We start from the raw sequence: 18,286 nt of genomic DNA, 5'->3' as shown, positions 1-18,286 counted from the left end.
TATCTCATGAAAGGGGAGTCGCGCCATTAATATTCATTCAAGATATTATTGTGTAACAAAATAATAGCATTAAAGAGATATTAGGTAATGTCATATTGCAGAAAGAGACGCATAAGGCTCAAGCCAACCTAATGTTACCCTACCTATTTGTGATAGCTGAATACACCTTCCCAAAGGCCAAGAAGATATCAGCCTAGCAGACCAATTCTATCTTCATTCACATGGAACAAGCAGGATGCAGTTATCTTGCTCGTAACTGCCCACCGGCTGGTACCACCAATCAGGATCCCAAGTCCACAACACAAAGAGACAACGGTCATGTGGCCCAGCATGTGACAAAGTTCCACTTAATATAAGCAATCACCGTATATATTGTTGTACGGCTAAGCCGCAAATGGTTTTCCCGTGGCCGTGTCATGTTCCTCACTCGCCAGCAGCCAAAGTATGTAGAATACACAACTACAGAGAGAAAGTATAAATATATCAGTAACAGTAGTCTTTTGCCTCCTACCAACGCAGCAGGGTCCGAGGCCTCCGCATGGTACCGGGCTGGAGAGATAGGATAAAGACGGACCGGAAGAATCAGGGCCGTCAGATCACATCACATCAAGAAAGGACAGGCGGTCTTCTCCTTATCAGCGCCGCCCCTGATTTGATGTGATGGATCAGACAGCGCAAAGTAAGCGATCCAATAAAATTGTTTCAAGACTGGCATCCAAATTACTCAGCTGAGGCAGAGGGGCTTCGGCTGAGCCTCTGATTCGTTTCTCCGCGCATCAATTCCCTTGTACCAGTAGATTTCCACAACTCCCGACGTTAATACTATAAATATTACAGTAACTATAACTATTAATACTAATATTAATAGAGATAGCAGTAATACAATTTTCACTTTAATAAGCATATTAAAATTACCCACTAATATTAATATTATATTTTTAATATTAATGTTAACATTAATAACATAGTAAAATTAATCTGACAATGATTCTGCTACTAAAACTATCCTTAGTGATGTAGTAATAATAATAATAATAATACCTCAAATCATGTCCGCCGGCATATGTTAGAGAATCTGAAGCTGATACCGGTACCAATACGGTGCGCGTCTTTCAACCGTCGAGCACGCAGCGAACCGGGAGGAATTCGAAGCACGCACGGAGCGAAGCGGACCGAACCGCAAAACCCACGGCAAAATAGACCGGACAGCGTACTTCAGGAAAACTCAACATCATAGCTAAAATACAACATCTAAACGGCGCAACTTAGAAAAACATCATCAGGACGCAAAAAGTGCTCCGGTTAGAGCAAAAAATTATTTTTTAAAAAAAAAAGAAAAACATATACAAAAATAATAATACCAACGGTGCTATATGGTAAAAACAAACAGCCGAGAGCTAAGATGCGAGGTAATAAGAAGTCATACGTTTGAACCAGCTATCTTCTTCGTCAAGAAATTACAGCAGAAAATACAAATAGAGCGGCGTATTGTAGCAAAGTGCCACACCAAGAACTACAAGGCCACAACTAAACAGTACGAGTTAGAGAAATAACACTTAAAAGCTAACATGCGCGCTGGCGGAGATTAAAACCAAAAGAATATTAAAAAAAAAAAAAAAAAGCGAAGCAGTTCACCATTTTCTTCAGTTCCCCAACAAATTAGTAAATTACCCCTAAAACGAAAGCCAGATACATACCAATAGACTAAAAAGAAAAAAATAATACACAACAGATATTTACAGGCGGATCTAACCAAAATAATTCCAAACCCCAAAAGATTTTTGAGGGAAAAAACGTCAAGAAAAGAAAAAATAAGGAGCTACTTATGGAAAAGATCGTTTTTTTCGTCATTTTCTTAGCTATTTCTTTCCTAATTTTTGGAGGCTGATATACCTAATCTCTGGAAGATCTCTCGCCCTTGATCTTAGCCCCGCCAGCGCTCCCGCTCCGGCCCGACGAATGCGAACCGGTCGACGAACCGTCCCGGTCCTTCTTCTGGGCCGAAAAGAGCTGGCCGAAGGCGAAAACCGAGACCGACTTGGCCGAGCCGCGGAGCGAGCAGACCGGCACATTGAGGACCGGGGTGACCCGCACGACGGCCGAGTAAGACCGCTCCATCCCCCTGGGCCGGACACTCGGACCGCCGTGGAAGCTTCCAGGGCTGCTCGAGCTCCTTCCCAAGCCCTGGAACACGATCTTCCCCGCCGGGTTCATCCGGGGACTGTCCACAGACAAACCCCGCGGCGGAGGAGGCGCCGCCCCCAGGTCCGCCACCCGTCGGACCGGGGTCCGGCCAATCCTTGCCGGTGGGTGGGATTCGCCTACCGCGGTGGCCGCGGCGGATCTCGGCCGGCCCACCCGGACCCGCGGCGGGTTCCGGCTTAGCGAGATCGGGGTCTGGGCCGCAGGCTTCTCGGAGTCGAGGGAGATCCGGGGGAGGTCCTCGTGGTCGGGACCGGAGGAGGATGGCCGGGAGGAGATGGACACCGACTCTGAGTCCAAGTCGTGGAGCAGTGGGAGGCTGAAGGACGAGTCTGCCGGCGGCGATCTAGGGTCCCGGTAGAAGAAATGCTTCAGAGATTTGGGGTTCGCGTTCTTGGAAGCGGCGACGGCGGGCTTCCGGGAATCGGGCTTCGGGGTCTGTGCCTTCTTGAGGCCGAGGATCTCCCTCCACCGGCTGGAACACCGCGGCGCCTTGGGAGAGAAGACGTAGGGATCCAATCCGACGGCGTTCTCCGCCCTCCGCCGCGACTTGAGCGGCTCGGGCGACCGGATTTCGTCGAAGGACGCCAGAGGAAGCTTCGACGCCGCCGGTGCCGGCTGCAGCGGGACCAGTTTCCCGTCAGAGAAGAGCTCGTCAGCGGGCAGCATCACGACGGGATCGTCGAGCCGGAACTCGAAGTCGACCAGGTCATTGCTGGCGGTCACCGGCTCGCATATTTCTGGCGGTTTACAGGAAGACTCCGCCGGGGCGGCGGCCGAGGCGGGGGCGAGCTGGTCACCGTCAACGAGGTCGTGGCTGAACGAGATCCGAGGGCTAAGCCAGTCGTATGCGGAGTAGGCCGCCGGCGGGCAGTCGAGGAGGCCCTCCGGCGAGACTCCGACGTTGTTTACCAGGGCCGAGGCCATCATCGACCATGAATCGGGGGAGGAACGCCCAGCGATCTCCTTTTTATGTATCGGAGAAGGGGGTTGGAGAGGAGAGAGCGATCAAACGAGGCCGAAGAAAGTGCCCGACGGTTCACTTATATAAGGAGAACTTATTGGTTAGAACGGTTCTATGGGTCCGTTCGAGGGTCAGGCGAGTGACGAACCGCCACGTGAAGGCCACGTAGCAGAGAATGTGTTGTCGCTTTCGTAATGAATAACCCCCATGTTCACACGAAATTACGAATTTAGTACTGTCTATCAGCCACGGACGGTAAGTACCCCAAGTTGGCGGTTTCTCGGTCGATTCGGCGAATGAGAGCACCGACCTAAGAATTCATCATTCAAAAATAATTCTGGGAAAATGAAACACGTAGCTAGACTTGCAAGATAAAATGCTGATTAATGACTCCAGACTATGAGCTTTAGTAAACACATAATTGTGTTTGGCTTCAGCTGTTCCTATGCAATGAAGTGATAGAAGGCGAAGTTTCACAATAACTATGTGGAGTGTGGTTCCATGCAATCAAACAGGGGGTCAGAACTTACCAAAAAAAAAAAAAACAGGGGGTCAGAATTCAGGCAAAAGTATGGTACATTGGTCTAATGATAAATTAACAGCAACAAGGGTTCCAGAAAAAATAGAAAAAGGAAAAATCTTAGTCTATATTCAAAGATAATTGTGAAGGAATGATTGATTGGAGCAGGCCAGTGTCTCTTCCAGCATAATATTTTTTGTGGATTTGCCCAAAAAAATTATAATTTTACTCTTTGCAAGGTTGAGATATTTTTTATTATTTTAAGAGTATTTGGTTAAAAGAAGTTAGGATTTGAAATCGAAATAGAAGTAGATGAGTCTTATTTCAATTACTTGGTTGGAAGGAGTTTCATTCCGATTTCAGGGTAAAATACGAATGGTTTAATCTATCTAAAACTTTATCTCTATTCTTTTCTAAGGATTCAAATTTTTATTTTGATTCCGATTCTAATTATAAACCAAACGCTTCAAAAAATTTTACCATTCCGATTTCAATTTTAATCTATTTCAATTTTCATTATGATTTCAATTTCGATTGCAAGCCAAACATCCATTTGCTTTAGTGTTAACATATCTACTCATACTCTTAGGACAATATTTTTTTTAAAAAAATAATTTATATTTATAAAGGATCAAAAGCTTGCCATTTTTTATAAAGCTAATATCTCTCAATTTTAGAGTCATTAATTTTTCACATATCTATATAATTAATCTTCAAAATTTTTGAAATATTTATTGTATGCTAGAGAAAATATCAACAGAAGGATTTAGTACACCATCATGGCAAAGATTAGAAGCATTTCTGTTCAACGGCCAAAAAAATTGCTGAGTTATTGTACCAAAAAAAAAAAAAAAAAAAAAAAAAGCTGACTTCATGCAAAACGGTAACAAAAAAAGGAAAGAAAAGTATTAAAGTTGCCAATAACAAAATCAATGGTATGTTTTTTCCTCAAAATTCCTAAAATGTGCTATGTACTAGTATATGCATCTTCCTAACATCTCTTGATATTCTATTTTTTTCAAAAATCTCTAGTTATTATTAGAATTATCATTTTATAAGCATTTCCACTGTTAAGCTCAATGATAGTATACAAGCCTTCAAATTTCATTGTATCCTCTTGCAAAGGGGTGAGTAGAACATGGTTTTATCCATGTATACCTTGTCTAGTCTAGACAGAAAGTATCATCGTCTCACATTTTCAAGTAAATATACTTCTGTATGTTTTCCTTAACCATCTAGGAATATGAGGAAGGACATTAATTCCAAAATGATGAGCCGTAGCTAGATCATTAAAGATCCCTACTTTTGTAGGCTTTGCTTGAATAGAGATGGTTGGACAGAACTTTTTTTTTTTTGGATATCCAACTCCACCTGAATCCTAATAAAACCCATTTAGCGGAACCTAATTATATGTAAGCTATATTTTAATAAAAATATGTATTACGAGAGGATTTGAACCCCAAATCAAAAGATATCTAACCTCTATCTTTACTATTAAGATATTAAATTATTTATATTTAGATTATTTGCCAAACTACTTAATCCATACTTACTTGATATTATCGCACGCCCCAACCCCCCCTTCCCCCCTCATTTTCATTTCTTTTATAATTCCATTTCAGGTACCAGACCCAATCCGAATAATCCGATCCAAATAAAGACTAATAGGGATGGTTTAGGTATCCAATGGATTTATCCTTTTTTGATGTAGGTTTGCAATTTTTAGGCAAATTTTTAATCAAATTTAAGATTGATTCGGGTAATAGGATTTGAAATGGGTAGGGCGAATTTTATGGCTACCTTACTCATTGCCATTCATATGCTCGAATGCATCCTTGTATGGACAATGAATACAAAAAGGAAACAGTGGCTTGTCTCGATTATTTTTTTCTCTTTCACAATTTCTAAAGTGATTAAGGAATCTACAAAAGAAACTGTAAATGTATAAGAAACATTTTATGATAACTCTATATGATGAAGTGTTTATATTATATTTTGTTCAAGAATCTTAATGGTTATATCAAAGATGTAAATTCATATCCCACCTACTTTAAGCTAGAGAGGTTTAGAGGTACCAGAGAAGAGATGGCCCTTGTTTGGCAATTCATTGCCTAGGGCCCATTTCTCCCCACCTCCACAAAGATGGGTCACTATCTATTGAATAAGAAGGCAATAAAAATAATTATTGAAGAAGAAGATAAAGTTGCATAGAGGGAATGTTCGTTACATCTCTCCAATACTAAGATTCGATCTCACTCTCTCTCTCTCGCACACAAATATGTAGAGACAAACATGTAGAGAAGAGACATATAAATAAATAAAACTTCATGAAAACTTTAACAATAATTTCTCAAATATTAAATTATAATCGAACCAAATCATAGCATAATTTGCTCAACTATATTTTAATTGGATCTCGTAATTGATCCCAATCAACTAGACTATACCTTTAAAAAAACAAAAGCATATGGTACTAAATTTACATGTAAATGAACTAATATTTCTTTACCTTATCCTTGACCATCCGGGTCCATGAGGAAGGATATTAATTCCTAAATGATAGGTCTTTGCTGTATCATTAAAGATTCCTATATTTAGATTTAGAGCCCAAAAGTTTGAAGTAACAATTAAATCCTAAAACTTTAAAATCATTACAATATAGCACAGTCGTCTATCTCCGTTGAGGAATATTATCATGTGAGGATCATCTAATAGCTTAATTTTTATAAAATTCATAACTGCTCTTCTCTCTAACCTAGTCGGGGGCTTTTATTTTGATGAGAATCGAAAGGAAGAGGAGAAAAATAATACTTTGATATCTGTGATAAATGACTTCATTATATGAAATTTATACAAGAAAAGGATGGAGTACTTTTAAAATTCATGCAAATAGATAAATAATAAAGGATTGAATGCTTTAAGATATATACAGACAGATGAAGGATAAAGGATAGAGTGCTTTAAAATCTATGCAAATAAATGAATGATAGAGGATGGAGTATTTTGAGATGTATGCAGATAGATAGATGATGGAGGATGGACTACTTTAAGATTTGTGCGAGCAATTGAAGACAAAGGATGGAGAACCTCTAAATCCATATAATTGGATGAATGATAAAGGATGAAGTGCTTTGAAATTTATATAAGAGGATAAATGATATAGGAAGAAGCGCATTGAGATCTATGTAGATGGATGGATGATAGAGAATGGAGTACTTTGAGATTTGTGCAAGTGGATAGATGGTAGAGGATCAAGTAGATAAATGACTGAGGATAAAGTGCTTTAAGATCCATGTAAAGTGGATAGATGATAAAGATGGAATGCTTTAAGATCCAAATGGACAGATGGAAGATAAAAATTGAGTACTTTGAGATTTGTGCAAATGAATAGATCACAGATGAAGTACTTTGAGATTTATATAGAGAGATGGATGATAAAGAATGAAAATCTTTATGATCTACGCATGCTAATGAATGATTGAGGTCAGAGCATTTTAAGATCTATGTTGGCAAATGAAAGACAAAGTAGTGGGTGCTTCAAAATCTATACAAATATATGAACAATAGAGAATAGAGTGAATGTAGATGAATGACAAATGACAATCTCTCTGAAGTAAGGATATTTTTACCTTTTTCTCCGTTCCGTTAACAATGTTTGGATTTAGATAGACAGTTGGGATGCATTGCAATAAATTTGATGTTTTTTTTATGACTAATTGATACTTTTAAACTTTTGAGATCTAAGTATAAATGGACCAAATCTGAAGGATATCTCTATAATTTTTCTATTCTTTATCGTTCAGAGCATGAAGAAGGACATTAATTCTAAAATGATAGATGTTGGCTATATCATTAAATATACCTATTTTTGTATTCTTTGCTTGAATGCATACTTCTTTGTATGGACAACGAGTGCATAAAAAAAATCGAGGTTTGTCATGGATTTTTTAATTTGATGTTTGTCCAAAAAAAAAACTACTATATTGGGCAAAGCAAGAAAACCAAGTAAGAAGTCACACGGCATTTTTAGATAGTTCCATAAAGGAAGGGGAAAAAAAAAAGACTAAGATACATGGAAAACAAGGTATAAATCGCGAACACCGAAAACAAATGAAACCCATCGCATCCATTTGCAGTGGAAGCACGACGTCTCGATCCATGTAGTTCGATATCATACCTGATTAACCAATCGGCAGAAAAGTTGGCCTCCCTGAAAGCATGTTCGGCATCGAAGTATTCCAAAGTGGAAGGAAAGTGCAGTGCTCCCAACAATAAAAGATTAGATTTAATACAATTTTTCTCCTATATCCATCGAATAACAGTACTAGAAGCACCTACAATTATGAATCTTCTACCTTTCAAAACAAATATGGTGATCATGAAACCTTCTGAAGCAACCCTCAATTTGTTCATAGAAACTGAAGGGGCATGGAGTTTTCTAGATCCAATGTACAAGAGAACAACGTGCATGGTCCCTAATCACAAAAACAGCACTACCAATATTTTCTCTAAATGAGTCATCAAAATTCTCTTTAAGTAAACCATGAGGAGGCAACACCCAATGAACCTATAATGGTCGTATAGAAACGAAGATACTATAGCAACAGGTGTCCCAAGACCATGAACAACTGAAAGTAGTAGTTGAAGCTTCTACAAATTCAGATGCCAGTCTGATAGACTAGATAACAACAAAACTTGGATTGGATCAGCAATTGCGGAAAAATTCTGTCATTCCTATGTTTCCAAAGCATCCAACCCCTATATGCTGCCACAACTTGCCGAAACATTAGATTTCTGGCAGAGATGGTCAGCTTAATTTGAATGAGAAGTGTCAAAGGAGAGTGAGATAGATTAATGTTGAGATAAACTCCCAGGTTTGTTAGGTTACTGCAAAAGAACAGAAGACATAATCAATATGTTCTTCAACATCACAAGAATCACGATAAGTCAAATTCAACTGAAGAAAATCTCTATGATCTAAAACTACTTTATATAGCAATCTTTGCCAAGTAACCTCCTACCACAGAGCTACGAGGATCCGTATGAGCCTTTATTTAATCTTATATTAATTATTTACTAGGAAGATCTTGGATATTTATCCAATTCTAAAGAATCCAAAATAATATCTTTCGACTAGTCTTTTTGAGTGAGGTCATAAATTGTTAGAAATATTATCAGAACTGATCCAACCTATAACCTATATGAACTATGAGATACTATAGTATGGGTTCATTGGGGTCGACTACGGGCTGGTTGTAGTGTTTGTGAATAAATGTATAGGTTTGGATCCTGGTGGGGATGTCGGGGCTTAATTAAATGAGTAAAATATATAAGGATCCATACTGACATGTATCAAGTCCCGTATCAATTATTCGTTGGAAAGATCTTGGACACATATCCAGTGTCAAGAAATAACTCTAGACCTCACCCAAAAAGATGAGCCAAAAGGTATTATTTTGGATTCCTTTACACTAGATAAGTATCCGAGATTTTTTTAACGAATAATCATGGTGAGATTGACAATACATATCTACACAGATTCTCAAAGAATAGTTTGACTCCTAGGGCTGCACACAACTTCCAAATAATAGAAAAATAATCATTATTATTGTTTGTAGAGGTCTAGAAACTAACTCTTTATACACATCTCGGACCTTCGCTTTGCCCTGTTTGATCCTATCTTATACCAAGTTAGGTGATCCTTACATCTACATTTTGAAATCAGAAGGGAGGTATTCTCAGCCACCATTGCGGGATGACATATTTTTTGAATCATATTAACATTCCATGAGCCTTGATGCATTACATATGAGACATTCTTAGCATTGTTGTACATATAAGGAAATAAAATACATTTTCTTATATTTTCTTTTGAAATAAACTATATATTACAAATATTGAAGTTAGTTGTTGTAACAGAAATTAAATTATAAATAATGATTGTAGAATGATAATTTTATTTGATTTTATCCTTTTTTTTTCAAGAACTAAATCTTTGCTTGCTTGTTGAATAGACAAAAGATTTTTAACTAAATAAAAAATAATAACAAAATTTAATGAGTATTTAACTTTTGTTTATTAACCCAATATTTTAGACTTATTTATATGCTTGCTAACCAAGTTTGATGAAATTAGCTCAAAAAATTCATTCCCAAACGTTAAATCTAGCATTTTTTTTGATAAACCTCAGAGCTAACCATAGTCAATGTGACCAACCGAACAATAAAAACTTGTTATGAAGCCTCCAACCAACTAGTCAAAGCACGCCATATGGCCGACCCTAGAGGAGCACAAAGAGTCTCTCAAATTTTAGACTCTTACCCCCAATTAGCAATAGTTTGGCTATGATTGTAAACGGTTTTCATAACCATGTGACGAATGAGTGAGTTAAGTGCAGTGAGATGCACCGGCAAAGTTTTCATGCATGATCTTGGGGATGTGCAATCGATTACCAAAAATGGCCGATCTATACATCCAAATTTTTTAGCGATGGGCACCGACCCTCACCTATATAAATTATTTTCAAGATTGCTCTCGAGCTCTCTACTTTGCTATTCTCACAATACATATGTTCTTTTTTTAGAATCCGTCAACTTAGGCACCGAAGGATCTCCACGAGATACTTTTTGGCAAGAGAACTTCCTGTCTTTGCTATTTTGGATTGAGTATAGTGTTGAACTGATGGTCTGAACACAATCTTAGCCTTCTAGCACTGTCTTAAGAATGATAGGCATTGGAGGCATACCACTTTCGAGACACATTACAATTTGCATCTAATCTCAACAGTCTAGGAAGTTGACCATCTAAACACTCTAGTAGCTTAGGTAGCTCAGCACCTCAGTTGGTAAAATTTTTAATGGCAAACAAATTGATGCTAAAAGAAGAGCTATAATCTTACTACCAAAGATTCAATCAGACGATAGATAATTTGCAGCTTTAAAGTCTCGAAGAGCACAGGCATCCCCCTCAGTTGCCCAGTAAGATGTCCGTAGGATTCGAAGTTTCTCAATAGAGCCCTCAAAGGGATCTACCTTCACTAGAGCCATAGGTGGCACCAACGGTCACTAATGAGCAGTTTCAAATGCTCGTATAGCAGGTACAAACATTACGCCTTTAAAATCTACAGGAGACGACTGCCAACAATCACTAGCAACAACAGCCTCATGAGTTGAGCAACCATGGAGTCTTGACACAACCGAGTCTAAGGGAGATGCTTTACCTTTATCTAAAGGTGTCATCCTTGATGCCAATCTCGGTCTTTGTCCAAAAAGAAGATGGAGTGCAGAAGTTGATCTACTATACAAGTCCTCTGAGACACCAAATCAAGGTACCTAAGCTCAAATAGAAAGCCTATGCTCTCATCACCTTGGTTAGAAAACTCTGACCCTACTTCCAGCCTTGTTCTATCACCGTGCCGACCAACCAACCACTAAGACAAGTCTTCAAGAGGCTAGATACATCAATAAGGCTAAAAAAATAGGTAATCAAGTTTGGAGAGTTTGACATCCACTACTAATCTCGATCAGCCGTCAAAGCATAATCATTGTTTGATTTTCTCATTGAGTCAATAATTCCTGAAGATTCGAAGGCTAGTATAGATCTAGAGAAGCACAAGCCAGAAGATTCGTCTATACTGACGAATCCTCCAACCCAAGTAGAAGTAGAGTTGGGTTAAGCATCACCAGCTTGAATGGAATTATGGAGTAAGCCTTGCATTTTGGCTTCATGGTGTTCAACGACGAAGTTGAGTATAAGACCCTCCTCGCTAGTCTCAAGCTCACCTAAAAACTTGGAGTTTGGCGCGAAAGCTTTTAGTGGCTCATAGTTGCTTATTAGACAAGTCCGAGGAGACTTCAAAGCAAGGGTCCCTATGATGGCCAAGTAACTTCAAACGATCAACAACATCACCTGGGTCTTTAAAGAGTTCAAGATCCTATAGATCCCCAAGCTAAAGAATGCCAAAGCTGACCTACTTTCAAAGCTCGCCACCTTAGAATATGCTAATCTATACAAGATGACCTACCTTGTAGTACTCGACAAGCTGAGTCCCAAGGAGGAGATAGCCCTAATTCTTCAAGCTAATTTCAAACTGAGCTGGATCAATCCCCTTATCAACCACCTTCAGGATGGAAAACTTCTTGAGGACAGGAAGAAAGCTCGATGGCTCAAGAATCAATCTATTGACCCAGTCATAGAAAAAAATAGCCCACTTAGTCTTAGAGGTAGAAGAATATAGAAAATAGCATAAATTAATAAGTTCTCTTAGCTGACCTAAAAAATCAGTTATCCGATCAAGTCACAAAATTAGCGAACTAAGAAGATATCTGAGTTGATCCAATCTCAGATAGAAAAAATAGACATAAAGTTGACAAATTTGCATCTACTATTGAGCCATCTCAAAAAATTCATTTAGCCAACTTAAAATTTCAGATTAGCCGACTAAGAGCTTAAGGGAGCTGACTCACATAATTCTAATAGTATAACAACTATTTTTTTAGATTTTTTTCAAACAACTAAAATTTATTTTTAACGACTATTTTCAAGCTTTTCAATGGCTAAAGCATTAATTACATATAATTTTAAGATCATAAATAAAGAGATTTCAAATAAGAATATAAAGGATTAAGCTTTAGAAAGTTTATTGACTATTCTTGAAGCTATTGAGTGGAACTCAAGAGAAAAGATGAAAGAAAATTAAAAGTACTTTTAATTCTGTCTCTCCCATATTTATTCAACTCATAAAAGATGAAGAGTATATTGATTTAAACTAACTATTTCTGAGCAAGAGTATTGAAGCTTTCATTAATCTTTTCTCAAGTATTCAAGAAAGAAATCAAAATAATCAAAAGCTCAACTACTTCGACTTCTTTCAGAGTTTAAAGAATTTTATTGTTCTAAAATTTAAATTCTTGTGTATCTTGCTTTATTTAGTATGACAAGTTTCTTGGATGAAGAAATTTAAGATTGGTCTAAGCCTTAAGTTGATATTGTAAGATTTAGGTTGGTGTCTCCGTAAAGACGAACTGAGTTGGATTGTAAACTAAAATACAATCGGTTTTAAGGTTTTAATTGGTGATCTTGTAAAAACTAACTAGATTAGATTATGAACTCGAAAAAAATAATTGAACTATAATCTTAAGAGATTATAGTTGGAATTTTTAAATAAATTGGCTTGGAGAATGAACATTGGTACTGAGTTAGTACCGAACCACTATAAACTTTGTATGTTTGTGATTGTAGTTTATATTTATCTTTTATTTTTTACTATATATCTATTTTTACTAAACACTCAACAAATATTTTTAAATTTATTTTTGAATATAATTTTTTTTAAATTAATTTTTAAAAAAACGAATTCATCCCCCGTCCTCCCCTCTCCTGCGTTGTTTTCTCTGGAAAAAAAAACTAACCAAGTGAGTTCCGATGGTCGTCATTTGATAATTTGAATTGCTTGGTTCCGGCGGCGCCAAAGTTAGTATTTTGCATTCCAAACAAGAAGTTGGTGTTTTACCCCCGCCAACCCACCAAAAAAAAACAAAAAAAAAAACTACAAGTTGGTGGCATTTTCGGAATTGCAATAGCATTCCGTGACAGGATTTGCCCCCGTCCACGTAACTTTAAATCCTTTTCGGCTGTAACGCTACTTCAGCTCGTCGATTTCAACCCCGGTTCAAAGAAATTTAAAGATATCCTCGTCCCCCGCGCAGTCCCAGATTTTGACGCGGTGGGGTTTTGACCACTCCTCGAGACGCCCACCCAGCCTTTCACGTGAGCCCTATCTCATCCATCCCACCCGTCCATCTCCCCAAGTCCCCCATCCGACAGTCGAGAACGCCCCCAAATTACGCGACCCCCCCTGCTCCCGAACGCCTTCCGCAGACCAACATGTGGCGGTCGTCTCCTGGCTTTTGCAGCGCTCCGTACGGGCCACGTAGCGGGGTCACAGCCGGTCATTCCGTACGGACAAGGGCGCGATGCCGCTAGCGTACGGGTGAAATTACGCAAAAGGCGCTCCAGTGGGTTTTGGCCACTTTCCATTGTCGTCCGGCCAGACCAGCGCCTCCACCGCCGTCGTTTTCGTGCGGCCCGCTGCAGCGGAGGACTGGGGTCCACAGGATCGTATATGGCGCCATGGAGAAATTATACCCTACACCACGGATCGGACGAGTGGGATGGCGTCATCGTTCCGCACGGACAGCGTGGCCACGTGCAATGAAATTACCTTATTACCCCCAATTTTGTTGTTCTCGCTGAGCTCCAATAAAGTTTGACTGTTTGAGGGTATTTGGGCATTCAGGCGTAGGGGGCCGACATGAGACGCACAACCTTGATGGCACGTGAAACTCGGTCCCCCCCCGACGCTGTTGAGCACCTGCGATCCACTCGAGAAGGATACATACTTCTCGATCCTATTTAATTCTTTTATTTATTTATATTTAATAAATTTAATTTTGAATTTTTTTTTATCAGAAAATATTTATTAATGTCTATATCGTATCCAAACTCAATACAATCTAAAAGATGATATACAAAAAATTTCGGATCAAGTAAAGAATGTCTGGACCAAATGGGATAAAAGATATTTGCCTAATGTGAGTTTTTTTTTTTTTTTTTTTTGGGTAAAAATTTGCCTAATGTGAGATTGTTAATGGAGAAGTCCAATGATACTAATCCACTGTTCGTGACGTGAGAGATATATACATACCGCTAAAAAGTGAGGAGAGCTATAGTACTATCTATTTATATCGTATCTCAATAATCTAGTTGCGACTAGAAGCAAGTGGCATATGGATATAGCCGGTAGAATTAGATCAGAATTGCATGGCTCTTTACTAAGAGTAGGGAGAGTTCAACTGCAAAATCATGCTTAAAATGGAGATTCAAATTGAGCAGATAGAATTTCATTATTATGTGGATAAGTAGGCCAAAATTAAAGATCAAGTTATGATTATTGGCTGTGGGAGACCGTAGTGATTGTACTAATTTCAGAATTTCAAGAATAAAAAATTATATTTTAGGTGAATGAAAAGAGACAGCCAACACAAACTATATTAGAATAAATTCAAAGTCAATAAGACATAACTATTTGTTTGATAGTTGCAGAATGTTTGTACTTATTTACGTGTATATTGGGAACACTATTGACAATAATTACTAGAACCATCAGATATAGAAGCACACATGATTATAGTTGTCAAGAGTAAGCAATTGCTATATATTACTATAAATATTAAAATTGTACTCTCTGAAAAGAACTGTTCAATGATCAATCTAATCAATTTATCTTTAATTAAGGATAAATTATAAGAACACCCCCTCAATTTAATCCAATTTTATTTACACCTCCTATATTTTAAAAAGTATTAAACTAGCTCTTCTAATTATCGATATGTTCCGATGTGGTCTAGTCATTTATCTCTATTAATAAAATTTTCTAAAATCACAAAAATATTCATTTCTTCATCTTCTCCCTCTTTCCTCCTCTCTCCTCTCCGATTGATCCCTTCCATTGCCGGCGTCCCTCTTTTTCTCTTTTCCCTCCTCTTCATTCTCCTCCTCCCCTTCATCTTCTTTTTCTCTCTTTTCTTGTCCTCTCCTTTCTCCATCCATTCCTCCATCTCCTCCCCATCCACTTCTCCTCCTCATCCTCTTCCTCCAAGCTGCTAATAAATCATTCCCCTTTACTACGGCCTCTATCTCCATCCCTTCTTCCCTTCCCCATCTTCTTCCCCCCATTCTCTTCTTCTCTTTTTTCTCTTCCTCCATCCTATTCTTCGCCGGCGGTCCCTCTCCCCTTCCATTCTTTCTCATCCTCTTTCTCCTCCTCATCTTCTTTCTCCTTCAAATCAACACATGAGCTCTATCCTTTTAAATGACCTCCTCTACATCTGCCTCTTCTCATCGGTAAAAGATCACTTCTTCTTCCCTTCCTTCTCACTCATCTCTTCTCCTCCATGATGGCTCCCTTCATCTCTTTCTCTTCCTCCTTATCTATTTCATCTCCTCATCCTCCTCTTCTTCCAAACCGTCCATAAATCATCCCCTTCACAACAGCCCCTTCTACCTCCGCTCTTTCCTGCCAGCAACCCATTCTTCCCCTCTTCTTTCTCTCCATCCTCTTCTTCTTTTTGTCCTTCTCCTCCTCCTCTAACTTGTTTTTTACCGATTCACCTTTTCCCTCCTCCCCTTCCCCTCATCTACTTTTTCTTCTCATCTTCTTCTTCCTCCAAATCCACCCATAAATAAAGAATATTTTCATCTATTGAGAGAAATCTAACACCGTTGATGGGTAAAATGAATGGTTGGATCACATTGAAATATATTGATAACTAAAAAGATTAGTTTGACACTTTTTAAAATATAGAAGGATAAATAAAATTGAACTAAAGTTGAGAGGATGTTCGTATAATTTACTTTTATTTTTATCTTTACCTTAGCTGTTTATCATAAGACTAGGTATAACTTAGCTTCTACTATAGCTTAGTATTATACCTTTATAACTATAGATCAATGCTATACCTCTATTATAGCCTAGCGCTACATCTTGTCTACTGTAGTCAGCACTACACCTCAATCTATCTTCAATTTCTTTTTAAGCAATGGTGTGATGGTAGCAAAAATCTTTGAAGGTCCAGATATATGGACTCGTATTGCTCTCCATCTTTCATTCGACTCATATCTTTTTGGCTGGTCAATGCTGGTGGTATGTTTGTATATGCATCTAGAACTCATCTTGCTTAAGCTTGATTTGGCACTCTCTACCTTGACCAACCGAGCTTCTTGGAGATTTTAAGCTTGTTGGCTCACTTGGAATGGGACCGAAAAATGAAGCAACGTTACCTACCATGTACGACAATAATGTAGCATATAATGACAAGGGTGTTTGTTAAAACCAAATAGTGGCATTTATTTTCCCACCAACCATGATGTTAGAGTTGAGATAGCAGTACTTATCATGGTAAGAGTGAAATGTGTGATACAATAGTGAGGACATATATTGAAGATGAGTAGTATTTTCCATCTTACTAGTTATGAGAAGCTATTTATAGATATCAACTGGTAATATCATGACAAGAACATTTTGATTCCAATAGGTTAATCAATTTTAATTTATTTTTATTTATCGATCTTTGCATTAATTTTACTTATCTGGCACTTTATTATACAAAAAAAAAAATAGTGTTAATGTAGATCTCTTCTATTGTAGCTTAGACTACATCCTTCCCTCTCCAAATTCATCTTTTTTGAGTGACGGTATAATAATGGCTAAAGTTTTTAAAGATTAAAACATCTGAATCCATTCTATTATTATATTTTTCTTTGATCACTTTCTTTTCGACTATTTGAATACCGGTGGCATGCCTACATAACTATCTATCTCCCGTCATTAGATTTGTCCTATAATTTTTCTTGCAAATAAGTCAAGAAACAAGTTCCGTAGTCCACTTAAAGAATGCTAGGCCAACAAGATTTTTTCAAACGCCTGAACACCTGGTCGTCGGGAACGAGCGCCTGCAAAAAGAAAGTCCACACTGACCGAAGGCGGCTCCGGCGGAGACCCTCTGACGGTCAAGTCAGAGAGGTGACTGGGCAACAGTAAAATGAAGACAGAAAGCTCAATCGAGAGAGAGTGAGAAAGGGAGCAAGCCTATTGTCTTTCCGACCCTGTAGCACTGTAGCCTTCCCCGATATATATAGTGGAGCGTAGTGTGGCGCTGTCATTAATGGCGCAGACAATTGAGAAATTGTCAACTCGCCATAGACCGTCAGAGTCACCGTGAAAGTGTCACATCGCCGTGGGGCTGTCAAATCACTAGGGTTGACAATGCCCTAGGTGGGATAATGCCCTTAGGCGACAGTGCCGCATGCTGCTGTCAGGGCTGACAGTCTCTAGCAGCTGTACGGCGATCGGAGGAATTGACCGACCCTAGGTCGGTGGCTAGCTGTGTGGCGTCGGGTGGAGACTCGGGCCCCTTCGACGGTCAGTCGGGCATGTTGCGAGAGTCGGCCATCAGACTTCCTGGTTCAGTCGGTAGAGAGCCGTTAATCGACCGATAATGACGTCCGACGATCGATCGGTCGGTCGGTCGGTCGGGTATGCCCGATTATAAGCCGGCGTGAGCGGAGTCGGTCGATATTCCCTAACAGTTGCCCCCCTCCACTCCTGAGTCGGACGGTGCGCTGGCCGATGCCTTCGTTTGGGTAGCAACGTCGGGCGAAAAGGAGTGGATTCACCGTGTGCTAAATTTCGACCGTACCGCGGGTTGATACGATGTCAGGCATCTCATGAATGCCGAGCGATTCGCTGGCGTCAGGTGTCCCGTCCTGTCGGCGTCAGGTGTCACGTCGGTGTCGGACGTTTCGGTGTCGGGCGATCGGGTGCCGGACGATTTGGTGTCAGGCGATCGGGTGCCAGACGATTCGGTGTCAGGCGATCGGGTGTCCGGTGCCTTTTGGGGAACGCAAACCGCCGCCCAGCGTCGGTTCTGGGAGCGCGGGGTGCTGTCAGGCATCCCATCAGGAACGCGAATCGTCGCAGGTGATTTAACTCGAAACCGCGGCCCTTTCGCCACATGTCGGAGGTTGTTGGGCCGGCGTCC

At 39.4% G+C, this 18,286-nt stretch overlaps 1 protein-coding gene across 1 annotated transcript; it reads right to left on the bottom strand.

Annotated features, from left to right (window-relative positions):
• Positions 1-3,213, bottom strand: LOC105059817 (uncharacterized). The gene is given in 3 exon segments (XM_073245213.1): positions 1-784; positions 1,042-1,979; positions 1,981-3,213. Coding segments are annotated over 2 exon segments (1,272 nt in total). The 5' UTR covers positions 3,133-3,213; the 3' UTR covers positions 1-784; positions 1,042-1,859.
• Positions 3,214-18,286: the final 15,073 nt, after the last annotated feature.

The sequence above is a fragment of the Elaeis guineensis genome, chromosome 10 (genome assembly GCF_000442705.2).
Source record: "Elaeis guineensis isolate ETL-2024a chromosome 10, EG11, whole genome shotgun sequence".
In the NCBI taxonomy this organism is placed as follows: Eukaryota; Viridiplantae; Streptophyta; class Magnoliopsida; order Arecales; family Arecaceae; genus Elaeis; species Elaeis guineensis.
This window is presented reverse-complemented; position numbering and strand designations above follow the sequence as displayed.